This window comes from Lonchura striata, chromosome 3, assembly GCF_050655825.1.
Source record: "Lonchura striata isolate lonStrDom1 chromosome 3, ASM5065582v1, whole genome shotgun sequence".
Classification (NCBI taxonomy): Eukaryota; Metazoa; Chordata; class Aves; order Passeriformes; family Estrildidae; genus Lonchura; species Lonchura striata.
The window spans coordinates 29,131,389-29,145,122 of NC_140705.1; the positions used below are offsets into that span (position 1 = coordinate 29,131,389).

General features: G+C 38.1%; 1 protein-coding gene across 1 annotated transcript in view; it reads right to left on the bottom strand.

Moving 5' to 3' along the window:
* The window catches only part of COL9A1 (collagen type IX alpha 1 chain), a 63,695-nt gene extending 52,321 nt beyond the window's left edge, over positions 1-11,374 (bottom strand). The window contains exons 1-5 of the mRNA XM_021530152.4: positions 9,027-11,374; positions 8,645-8,718; positions 7,173-7,250; positions 6,903-7,035; positions 44-440 (exon numbers count right to left, since the gene is read on the bottom strand). Coding sequence (XP_021385827.3) covers positions 44-440; positions 6,903-7,035; positions 7,173-7,250; positions 8,645-8,718; positions 9,027-9,040 — 696 coding nt within the window. The 5' untranslated portion in view covers positions 9,041-11,374. The remainder of the gene's footprint in view (positions 1-43; positions 441-6,902; positions 7,036-7,172; positions 7,251-8,644; positions 8,719-9,026) is intronic.
* Positions 11,375-13,734: the final 2,360 nt, after the last annotated feature.

Sequence of the window (13,734 nt, forward strand, 5' to 3'; positions counted from 1 at the left end):
ATGTAAAACACTTTTTGAATAAATAAAAGATTTTGAAACTTACCGGAACTGAAATTTGAGGGTTATTTTTAAGTTTACCAAGCACAGCAAAGCCATCAGTGTTGATTTTCCCTTTCGGTTTTATGTTTAAGGACTCTATTTTAATACAGTCAATAAAAAGCGTGACACTGTTTGCTTCCACAATTATCATAAGCTTGTGCCATTGGGAGTCAAACAAGAAAGGCAAATGTAAAAATGATGCTGTTTGGTGTCTTCCATCTGCTCCTTTATAAGAAAACTCAACGCTTTTCATTTGACCATTGAGATTCACTCCAACTTGTTCTTTTCCTGAAGAATCCTGAATCTGCCAAATAGTCCAGTATTTCTGAAGTGTGGCCCCAGTCATCCGAAAGGTAGTTAGAAAGGAATATTCATCAGGCAATCCGTTGGAATATATGGCACTGTGTAGGATCAAAATACAGTACATTTGTTCTGTATTTGCTCTGAAAAGCTCCACATATCACCACAGAGTAATGAGAAACCTTTACTCAGTGGTACCATATCTCAACCGTTCATGTACCAGTGCACTTCTGCATGCTGAGCCCCAGAACAAGGTTTTGCTAATGGCAAAAGAACTGGTTCAGAAGTGTGGGTTCTTCCAATGTTTTACAATTTTTATGATAACCCTTTCTAAGAATAATGGATGGAGCAACAACTAACTCCTCTTCAGATACAGAAAGTATATCCTACAGTTGTCCTATTTCCCATTATTAGACTTACAAAGTTGGTCAGCATAGTATGACTTTACAATGACCAGGGAGAAAGTGCAGATCTGATTTGATTTTGAAGACATAAGAATGTCTTTTGCAAAAGCATTTTCTTGTTCAGACTGCCAATAACCCTTTTGTTAACATATAAGCTATCACTTCAGCAGAAATCATCGACAAATATATGGTCAGAGCCCACACTCAAAGTGTATTATGTCCTGTTACATTCAACCACAAGACTACAAGTAGCAGGGAACAGATTTGACACATATAAAACATTTCATACTTAAGCAACTCCTATAAGGTGGGCTTTGGAAATAAAAAACAGGTAGCACTGGCTTGTCACAGTGCAAAACATTTTTTATTTCAAATGTATCACTGAATCTAATACAATATTTAAGAAGTAGGCCTTTCCATAATTATTCTATGGATCATAAAATGCTAGTTTCATATCCAGTCAGCATCAATACGTTTTTTGCCATCTACCCACATTTAAGAATAGGTTTAAATAAATTTATTAAGCATGAAGATATGCATAGCCATTTTGTCCCAGCTTTCATTAGGCTAACTTCTCAAACAAATAGACGTCTTGAACAAAGATGATTTTTGAGTGGCAGATCAATCCTATCTCAGCAGCTATTTAAATAGGATTAGTGAATCTCAGGATCTAGGCTTTGAAGGGGGAAAAAAAAAGAAAAAAAAAACTGTCAGCTCTCATTCTATATGCATGATGACTAATGATTTAGAAAGAGAGTACTTGCAGAAGCAATCTCCCTAGTTTGTAGTTCCAAGCTGTAGTGCAGCTGTGCTCCAGCAGGCAGCGGCACAGCCTCAGCAGATTTCAGCGAGGGCACGGCAGCCTGGCAGCGGCTGCAGCTTCATCTTAAATAAAGTACCCTCCCTGCTGGTGGTTCTCCCCTTCCCCAGGAGCCTTTGCATACACTTGAGAGCTGGCTTTAAGGAAGGGGAATGTTTCGCTGGAAAGTTTAGCTCCTTATATAAGGTGTGGAGATATACAAAGTTGGAAGGGGGGGTTCTTTGCCAGTATCTTTAATCTGTATGTGCTTTGCTATAAATTGTGTCTCTTGACTGAGGATGAAGTCCTGCCCCACCTGGTTTTGTTTGATAGGATTTTATCTAATTCGTTGTGTTCTGTCATAATTTATTTTCAGTTTGAATCTTGCCCTCTCAGAAGCAAATGTCAGCTTGTGGATATTATAGCTTTCCTTCGGTTTCAAGCACTTTGCAGTGCTTACTGTACCCTTGTGTTAGATTTCTGGCCTACACAATAAGCATATATATTCTCTTCTGCTCCAGGAAGATAATTCTTCTCCCTATTCAGACATACCTTCACTCTTATTAAGTTTATGATCCAGTTTAGCACATCCTTTATGGCTCTTTGTGTCCTTTCTCTATAATGTCTCTTTTAAAAGTATTTCAGTCTCCTCTACTGCTAAAACCTTAGCTCAGCTGGGAGATTTATCTCTTCAGTTGCTGAATCTCATTTGTTTTTGCAGAAGAGCTGCTTTTTCTACTACCACACTGAAGGTGGTATTAGGTAATCTTTAAATAGCCTCCTTGTGACATTGAGCTTTCTCTGTTAAGTTCAGTGACTCCAGGGTGGCTGATACACTGAGCCTAAAAGCAGCAGTACTAATCCCAGATCTTCTGTGAAGGGGTTTTCAGCATTTCCTTGCACTGCTAAGTTTTGTTGTCATGGCAATACTCATTAAACTGTCACATACATTCTTATCCAACCTCAGCTGACACAACTATACTGCCAAAAAAAAACCCCAAAAGAACAAAAGAAACAAAAAACCCTAGTACGTGAACATACTTTTTGATTAGAAGATTGTTTATACCAGATTGGCAAATGAATTCTTTGCACCATATTCAGCTATAGACTTAGTATTTTTCAAGACATTATATGGGTTATCCCTTTTTCAGACTTTAAAATAGGAAAGAAATATGTTCATTTTCTCAGAAGATATGCAAAGAGAAATAATGTAAGAACTTCTGACATTGGTAAGAGAAAACTAGATTTTAAGAAATGCATATCAAACTCTAAAGATAAAAATTCAGTGTACAAACATGGAAAAGTATTCCCATTTTTAAAAAACATTAATAACCAATCAGAAGAACTGCTGCCTTTAGACTAAAGACTCAGTATCAGTAGCATGACTCAACACAGTTAAGCATGACCCATCACCAGAAAGGTACTCTGCAGGGGACTCTTACTGTAAGATTTGTACCTATAATTCTACAAGAAAAGCAGAGACATATTCTCATCTCAGCTACTCCAACAGTAATGATCATTTAGTGGTTTAATTGTATTTCAGAACATATTCCTTTCAAAGCCTGTAATCCTTATATAGGCAAAACCCTTCCAAAGTCAGCAACTGAAAATGCTAAATATTTGGAAACCATGGCAAATTTAGCATGATATTTAAATAAACAAATGTAGAGAAGCTATTCCTCCTTCTCACTGCCAAGTGAAGAGTGAAGGACGCTGTAACTTTATTGAACAGCTGATAGTTCTATGAGCACTCAAATTCTTCAAGGAAATTATTTTTAACATAGTTGTTTCCAATTCCACTGATTTATGGAAAAGAACCAATCAATTTTAAATTTAGCTTCAGGTAAATGAGCCAAGAAAGAATTTATATGGAAACATATTTGAAGGCCAAAATCCAGATTTATTTCTGACCTATTTCCTATTCACTTAAAATTGTTAAGGATATAAGCCATCAGACCTTTTTATTTAATTTAGGGGTTTTTTTCTTCAGTTTGTAAGAAAGTATTCCAGTCCTACTTTCCTTGTATACTTGTACTATTATTAACTGCTTTAGTTGTTTTATGAATACAAGGTTAGGTCAATTTTTTTTTTTTTTATCAGATATTCAACTATTTGTCTAAATTTTTAAAGTATTGGAGGGTGGGAAGATTGAAACATTTGTAGTTCATCTAGGGGAACTTTTTAAATATGACTATTTCTTTTAAATCTTTTTAATAAATACCTAAGACTTTCACTAATCATGTATTTTGAATACTTACCAGGAAGATTTATTTGAGATTTCAATGCTAAGTTCTACCCAGGCTTCAATACAACCAAGGTAAGTCATCTGACAATGGTGAGGAAAGCCCTGACCCATCCCCCTGACCCAAGGATTCACCAAGAGCAGAAGACTATGTTAAAAGCTCAACTATATACCTATTCAGGTTCTACAGAGTAACTTTGTTTAATACACTTGGGTTGTTTGAGTTAATTTCTTAGGTGAGCTCCATTGTTCACTGACTTAACTTAGTCCTTGCTAAATAAAGATTTTAGAAATCTTAGCACAGCCCACTGGAGGTGGCAGTGGGAATTACTGTGGCCATTCTCATGATAATGCAGTACCATGTGCCCAGGGTTGAGGGTTCTTTCAATCAACAACTGGAGACATGAAACACTTGTGTCTGGAGCTGCCTAGAAACACAGCTGACCTGGCACACACTGCCTGGCAGCAACTGAACAAGCAATAACAATAAAACTTAGCTCAGCACTTTTAAAAGCATCTGTCCTAAGTCATTAACCAGAAGCCATTTTTTAGGACTCATTACCCTCAGCTGATCTTTATTCTTCAGAAACTCCCATGGCTGAGCTAATTAATTCTCTTATGACCTAATTAACTTCCTAGCTGCATTTTGTCTTTTCTATTTCAGCATCATCATCAGTGTCTGAGTGGAATAGCTTACACCTGAAGAGCTTTGGTGGCTCAATGTAGAAAACCCAGACCTTTGAGCACATGCACTTGAGGAGCACTGCTTCACAGAAAAGCAATATCCCCAAAGGAAAAAAGGTCAGAACATCAGCCTTTGAAATTCTCTGGATATTTCAAGTTTACTGCTAAAGCTTTACAAAATTCCTCCCTGGTTTTTTTTGGAGTTTTGCATGTGTGTGTGTGTGACGACAGTTGCATTTGTGAAGTCAAAGGTTTAAGATTTCATACAATGCACAAAGATAATTAGCCTTTTTCCTACATATAAAAAAAAACTTATTTCTTTGTGCAAATTTCTTTTTAAGATTTCAATTAAAAATAAACACAATTATTGTCCAAATAAACAGGATTAATTTTGTACTTACTAACTGGTGGACGCTTACAACATGTACACAGATTAAATTGAAAAACTATGGGTTCACCATGTCCAGTGAAAACAGCTATATGTCGTGGCAGTTCCACACAAAGTTAGTCCACCATTATTATTACACCACGCCATTACATGGAGAATACTGTATTGATACTTCAGCAGATTTTACTCTAGAAGAAGCATTTATGGAAATTTATTTGATGAAGGGAGAAGCTAAGTTATGATTTGTGTGCAATCATTTCTATTCATTTTGGGATATACTTCTGGGCAAGCACACAGAGGAGCAAAAAGACCAAGCTACAACTTAGTAGCATTTTAAGGAAGCTCTGTGAGTTTTTCAAAGCATAAGCTATTGCTACATCAGAGACTGATGCTGAGCTATGCCCATCCAATTGAGCTCTCATTCCCATACGATATAGCCACTCTAAAGGGCTCTTTTGCCCTAGTATAATCATCACGTATTAGCCTAAAAAATTATTTCCCTGTTGCAAGCATGTTTGATGAAGACCCCCTCCCCAGTGCTCCCATGGCACTCGGGCTATATCAGCCATGCAGGCCGGGAAAGCCATGCTGGCCATTTTTCCCAAACTCGCTGTATTTTTCCTCCCCCTATCCCTGGATACAGCAGGAGCGCACAGGCCGGAGGGTGACCCCCTGGGGGTGAGCTTCAGCACCGCGGGCAGGGACAGCTCCGGGAGCCGGGCCGGGCGCCTTCCCTTCCCTTCCCTTCCCTTCCCTTCCCTTCCCTTCCCTTCCCTTCCCTTCCCTTCCCTTCCCTTCCCTTCCCTTCCCTTCCCTTCCCTTCCCTTCCCTTCCCTTCCCTTCCCTTCCCTTCCCTTCCCTTCCCTCCCACTGAGAGGGCCGGGCTGTAAAGCAGCTCTGGAGCAGCGCAGCCAGCTCGGACTCTGTGACAGAGGAGCAGCACACTGAGGCACTGGAGTAGGGCTGGGGCTCAAACCTTAAATCCATTTCCTGGGCCCATGACCCCAATGGCAGGAGTCAGCTCAGATGCTCTAGTAAGGCAGTCAACATAGGTTTGTTCAGGGGTAATTTGTGTATATCAAGCACATATTTCACTAGAACCATGTATAGCAATAATTCTAAACGCTCTTAAAAGTGAAAATATTGCTGCTTTTATCTGAGAATCTCGTTTTTAGAGAAGTGATGATCCCATTTGCTGTCTGTGACTGGATTCACACTCATACACCAGCAGTCCTGATTTGTGTCTGGGATGGAAAGTAGGTGTGTAACCAAACACTTAAGCTCTAAAGAAGCTTAATCTGGTGGCTATGAAGGTAGGAGCCAGGGAGGATTGCAGCAAGAAAAGTTGTTAGTGATAGGTGGAGTAAGACAGAAACTCTTCACAATCCAATTATTCCTAGCTGAAACAGTAGTCCAGTTAATGGTCTTGTCAGTTAAATGCTAAATTGAGGCATTCTTAATTACATAAGGTGCTGGAACAGAATCCAGAATTGAAGACTTCCAGACTAAATTTGGCAAAGACATCTCTACCCTGCTGTACTGTCTCTATTCCTCACCAGCAGCAAGTCTGGCCTGTAAAGCACAAACACAATTAGATCCCAAAATTCTGACTTCTATCACAAATTCACTGTAACATGCTAAATAATAATTTTCAACTTTTATAGATTAGGTGACCATAAACCAGGAACATTCATGTACCTGTTACCTAAAGCAAACACACAATGGAAAAGAACCTTAGCTCAGAATCAGTGAGTTGTTATCCTACCTCATCTCTGCAATCCTCACATGCTCAGAAAGATCCCTTCGTGTCAATATTTTAAGAAATTTTTTTTCCCTCTCCTCCTGTTACATTTTCTTTGCCTCCCTATTTCAAATCATCGGCAACTTCTGACATTACTTTCTAGAGGTGAAATCCCTTAGCATCAGCAAATCTTGAGGCACTCAATATCTTTTTAAATTAGGTGATCTAGCTGGTGGGAGATCTACCACTTAAAAAATAAAATTGCAAAATATCTATATATTGAAGCCAAACAAGGAAGGCATTACCTGGTTGGTATCTTGAAGTCTACATTGGGTCCCAATTTATAAGCTACTTGTAGAGAAGTGGATCCCACAACTCTCTCAATAATGCCTTGGGAAGCAGCTTTTTCTATTTGAAACTGAGAAATCAGGTCAAAGCCTGCAAGGAAAAAAAGATACATATCCATAATGTAACTTTCATTTTAATTTGAGAATTGTGCTGTCACAGAGCTGAATATAACCTGATATATTGTTTGAACAGCAGACTTTTCATTAAAAAGTCAGAGTGCTACTTGCCTGGTAGGTCATCTTGGCCAATCCTGATTGTTGGGCAGATATCAATTCTGTGACTGGCACCCAGAATAGCTGGTAGTCCTGCAAAAAAAGGTGAATTTGCTAAGCATGTGCCTGCACATTGCCACAGATCACCTTACAGAATCAACTGAAGTAACTGTCAGATTATTATGAATTTAAAAGAGCTATAAATAATAATAATTAGGGTACATAATAATTTAAACTGTACTCAGTAAAGTAAGAGGTAAAAGAAAATAATAACCTTTTTCTAGAGAACTCTAAATTAAAAACAGTAACTTGATATGCTATCTGATTTTTTTCAAGCCTTTAAATTAGAGTATTATAATAATTCTTCTCTTGCAGAGCTGTTGAGAAATAGCAACAGTTTAAGAAGGACTGCTGTGTAAGGAGGATTTGGGTTGTAACTTTTTGTGGTTCAAGCAAACTTAAAAAAAAAAAAAAAAAAGGCCAGTTACCTAAGTCAACAGTCTCCCTACTCCCAAGGAAATTTAAACAAACCTCATGCCAACTAAATAAGTTGTTGTGAACCAGTTGGCATCTTTTCCATCCTCTCTGGTATTCCAAGCTTTCCCACTTTTCTCTGTGCCAGATTTGATCAGAAAATGAACACTCATGAAATGCAAGGTGGTGGCAACAAGACTTTACAACCCTTTTTTTGTTTACCCAAATGAGAATGTAGAAGAAATTTGCTAGAGGAAGCTAAATCTAAAAATCCAATTTTTCAGAATATTATTTGTCAAAAAATCTTGTCATGACCATAAGACCTACAAGATATCCAGAATTAAGAAAGGAGGAAGGAAAAAGAAGCATTTATTTGAAGAGTTTAAGACCCATGTACAAGTCTAGTACCAAGTCAATCTGAAAAAAGTTAGCAGAGTGTGGGTAGGGAAGAATGAAGCGTGGAAGTTGGAAGGAGAAGCATTTCTAACCTACAGAGAGCCTCTTGTGTGCTGCAAAGGCTCAACCCTAAATGTGGTTTTCCTTCTGACAACATAGGCTTAAAGAGAACATTCAGGTTGACACGTTACACCTTAGAAAAGACCTCATTCTATATTCTTTGATGACACACATGGCTGACATCCAACCATTTACATTTTATGCCCAGCAAATAAAATAGAACTAGTTTATTGCCACATTAGCAGAATATCTAACTAAAAGCACTGAAAGACAGGGAAGGTTTGTGTCCTGTATTTACCATCTACATCCACATTTTAATCCTTACCTTAAAAGTACATCTAATACCAAATTTAAAGCAACACACAGAGCTCTTGCTTTTTTCCTGTTTTTCATTTATATCCTTCTATCCATTCATCCATACATCAGTGCACATAGACAGCTCTCACTTTGTCTGATGGCTAGTTACAGAGGATTTTAGTTTTGAATAAACACAGAATAATTCTTTTGACATTCAAAATTACACAAAGATAAAATGTAGATAAAATCTGTCTCCTTACTTGATTGGTGCTGGATGGTGGCTGAGATGAATGACCACAGAAAACTACACAGGTAAAAGAAAGCTGTAATTTTCCTGTAAACAGAAAGAAAACTTCAGTATGAATCTGTAGTTTCTGACAGGTTCTGTTATTAAATTTCTCCTCCAAGCCATGCATGTTAAACATATAAAATACCACCTAAGGATCTGCTAACAGATTTGACAAGACAATTTCTTTGGCAAGATAATTTCTTTACATGACAATGTTTGATTTTTGTCTTATAATAAAACATGTCAATAAAGCTCTTTCTATTGTAGTCCACTCATATAATGCTGGCAAGGACAGCTTTCACAGTTCTAATCTCTTATTTACAGATGTCTCTAAATCCCACTTGTTCTCTTACCAGTGGCTTTTCATCTTCCCTGCTGGATTTCTTCACTTCTCTCATGTGAATACGCAGGGTATATCGTCACACTGCCTGCTTCCCTCTCATTAGTCCCACAGATGAGTGCAGCAGTGGGTGCAGACGGCAGCTCCTGCCCCACCAGGACCCTGCAGAGAGGGAGGTGCAGGCTGCTGGGCTGTTTTTAATCTTTCCAAGGGAAGGAGGTGGAGGCTGGACAGACGTGTATGTCCCAGTGGGCTTTGAGGGCGGACCTCTGGAGCCAGCTGAATATAAAGAAGCTAAGAGTGCAACTTAAAGTCTGCTTCTTTCACCAGCACAAGGGCAAGGAGATTCAGAAAATGAGTTCAGCAAAGCCAGTCTCTGAATGGTGGGATCTGCTGTTCAGCCAGGCAGAGGAAGGAATTACATGTACCAGGAGGTGTGAGGAAACTAGTGGCCCTGATATGGTGTTAAGAATAAAAGCTCTGAGTAGAAGCAAATCCCTGTCCTATAAAGAAGTTATTTCCATTTCTCACTGATTTACTCATCAGGTGACCTCAGGAGAAGCCTGTCTAGTAACCTCCAAGGCATACGCATAGGCATTGTTAAGCAGACTCCTGTTCTGTTGTCATTGATAAAGCACTCCCTTTCCAAAGAGACTATTACATATGCTCGGACACACAAAGATATTTACTCATATTTGTTCACCCAGATACAAAAAGAGAGAGAGAAACTAAAATCTGTATGTATGCAAAGATCAAGGAAAAGATAATAAATAGCCAGAAGGTCCTCATAGGAACCACAGTCAAAATTCATATATGTATGGAAAAGTATGCTAGGTTGTTCTTATACATCACATTTGTAAGGTTTCATCTTCTCTAGACTACTGATATTCTGGTTAATAACACCTTAAATTTCCAGATCTTTCAAAGTGTGGACTATAGGAAATGCAATAATCTCTGCTATATGATAAGTGTCCAGAGAAATAACTGGGTAATGAACTATCCCCTCCATCCCAATCTGCTGTAAATCACATTCTCAGTATTGGTAATTTCAATGTTATTGTGGTTACAGTTTTAAATCCATTGTTAGAAAGGGTGGGACTTGATCACACACATGAACAGTTTGCCATGAATATCTAATTTTCATGTCTAAGGCAGTGAAGTTTTTCACCTTTCAAGAGAAAGATACACCCAGGGATCCTTATGGTCCAGCATGACTGAGAACATTACATATCAGTACCAGAACTGTCACATGAAACCTCTGTCAATTCAAAACCAAAAAAGGTGAAATATCAGTTTTATCTCACAAGAAATTTGCCCAAATCACCACACACCCGAATGCCTTACTTCCCCATGCAGATATTTCCATTATGGCATCCAATGGTACCCATAGGGCCTGAAAGGAGCTGGAGGAAGAGCAGTACATGCAAGTCACTTGAAACTATAACAAAGGGGAACATGGCATGTGAAGGAACAACAGAGAGCACCCAGGACTTCAAAAGAATACCAGAAGCTTTGTGAAGGAATGGAAAAGAATCAGGTGCCAAACCATCTCTTTTCTTGACTATACGCTGTGGCATTTCCTTTGCCTTTGAGACTGCTTAGTATTGCAAATTTATTTGAGGCAGTATTTAGGAAGAAAAATTAGTAGCACCTTACAGTAAGTTAGCAATATTTTTTGGTACATGGCATGAAGATGTCTGCCATCCATTGTGTCTGGGGTAATTCACACCCCCATCATCCTCTCCTAGAGGGGGAATCTTGTTCAGAGAAATTCAGAGAACATATACTCTGTTTCTGGGCAATCTATAATGTAATTTTGCTTGCATTTCATTGCAGCAATTCTCAAGGGTGGAACTCCTTTTATATCTGGAGTATTTTCCCAATACAAGATCTTCAAAAGACATTTGTACTGAAATAAAAATATGGAAGACATTATGTAACTAAGCTGGGAAAAGATATTTACTATTCTGTTTGTGGGCAAAAGAAATATTATTTAAAAGACTAATAGTCTCTGGTTGCCCTGTGTGCATTTTGATGTCTTCATCTTGAAGGAAAACCCACAATATTTGATTAAATTCTGGATTAGATGTTCTGCTAATAATTATCACATCACCTTGAAAGAGCCAGAAAAATATTAACTGACAGACTAGTGGTAGCAGACTTAATAGCCCCATGATCTAGCCATATTATTCCCATTTCAAGAAAATGTAAACTGGGATAGATGGAGTATGTACCTTATATATCTTGCTGCCACAGAGACAGTTCCCATTCAACTAACATCACGTCTAGCTCATCTGACTATTTTGATGCCACTCTACATCACTTCATAATTTTCTCTTCTTATGAATTGGGCCAGTATAGCTTTTTCAGAAAACCTCAGTGCATAGTGATTGCTGTTTAGACACTTACTCAGGGATTCATCATCTAAACACTAACTGTTCATCTTTTGAATGTGGATTAATTAAACAGTAGGTACTGTGTTCAAATACTAACTCCTGAAAATAAGCTATGTAGGAATGTCATCTCCTCGCATGTGGAGGTGTGCTTGCACACCTGATTTCACATATATATTTCTCAAATATATGATTCCATATTTGTTCCATACTCCTGCACTTCTGTGTAGCTTGAGTTGGAGAACAGGTATTCACACAGCTGCCTCTGAGAATGTGGCTGGAGACAAATAGCAAATGTGTGGACCCAGCTTCTCTTGCAGATATAAAGGTTGCTCTCTGTGATGAAAAGGTTTGCAGCAAGGTGGCTGCAGTTGGAATTTCAGAACGTGCAATCCAGCAAAAATAAAAAAAAAAAAAAACAACTAAAGGCACAATTTAGAGAAGACCACATGGCAGAGAAGGAGGTTTCTCAGCTCAAGCTTGGATTTATAGCATTTTGGGAGTTAAGAGTTAAGGTAACTTGGACCTGGGACTGATCTCATTGACATCAGGGGCAAAACTTGCACTGACTTAAGCGCCTTTTAATTAAACCAACAACAAATAATTAAACCAGCTTCTTCAAGTGTAGGGTAATTGAATTGACAGCAAAACTATAATCCTTGTCAGGTTCCAACACATCATTGGAATTTAACAAATAATCTATTATCCAATAAATTCTTACATTCGTCATAAAAATGTACTTTTCTGTCCAAAATTTTATGAATTTTGGCAAGGGAAGAAAAACAGCTTTTCTTTCCAAGCTGTCAGATGCCATTTTGCATAAAGACCAGTTTCTTTCTAGTAGAGGTCACTCAAAGAAACCTGGAAATTCTTGGGACCAGATTCGCATGTCCTCAGCACAATTCTCTTTACAGGTGAATCTCACTGCAATGGCACTGCAGCCAATTTGTGAACAACTAGGCTGTCCAATGTATTCTACAAAATTCAACGAATCCCTCAGGAGTGTTCGTGGAGCACAAATAGAGATGGTCTCTATATGAAGCCAGACAAACTTCTACCTTAGCTCTATGTCCCCTTGCCATAATAATTCTTTCTGTGAATGAAGCTTGCAGTTCCCATTACCTCTGGATGAAAGTCTATATTGTAGCATCATTCCTATTCTTATTTCTTTCTAGGTCAGAAGATTTGTACGTTGTCTCCAGGGGAGTCAGACAGCAATTATCCCCAAATTTTACAGTCAATGTTTCAGATTATCCTAAATACAGGAGAATTTATTTTCTAGTGGAAAAGCAGAGAAAGAGAAAAGCTAAACAGATTTCAAGTGTAACTATGCTAATATTGCCACGAACACTGTTGTATTTCAGCAGATTATGACTCTGACCTCACTTGACATACATCTGTGTCCACCTACTGATCACACCCATTCTCAAAAACTAAAATAAGATCAGAAATGAGCTCTGCTGCTATTTATTAATTTGTTGGTTATAAAGTGTAGGGAAATTTTTCTCATTTATAATAGCAAATACTATTACCAATATCTGGATCCAAATTTAATGTAACTAAAAACAAACATTTTACCTATGAACATTGGTTCATAGGTAAAAACACTCATAAAAATAAAATTAGTGTATGGTTACTTGGGACAGAAACCAGGCTTTCTCTCCACCTCTCTGCCTGCTTTCCCTGGCCAGACGTAGCATCCTGCCTCCTATCCTGAGCCAAATCAGGCTCCAGCTGCCTGGACCCAAGGATGGGACAGGTTCCCCCCATCCAGAAAGCAGAGGATGAGAGATCCTGAAAGGGTGGGAAAGGAAAGATATGCATATATGGCTACTTGGTTACACAAAATAGCAAATTCTATGGCACGAATTCTGATTTTTGAGGCATAAGGGGGAAAAAAAAGCTATTTCACACTGTTGATGACCATGAGGATTCTGTAAGATTTTTTTTCTAAAATGGCAAAGTTCTCAGATTTTTCCAAAGTAATTTCAGGATTTTCACACATCAGGGCATCACTATATAGTTTCATGCATATTTAAGGACTACCTGAGATGGGGACAGTAGGGTGCATTGTTCATTTTGAAATGAAAGCTGTGATTCAACGAAGTGTGGTATTAAGACCACAGAAAACTGGCACACACAGACCTCTGTATTGAATTGATGAAATCTAGAATATATATTTTCATCTTCAAGACATGTTCTGTATCACATATTAAAAATTTCTATTTTCTCTCTTACGAGAAATATAAAGGACATAAATATATAACAATAACACAATAATTAATACTTGAAGTATAATATTTAGAAGCTTGTAAGTATTTAAATCTC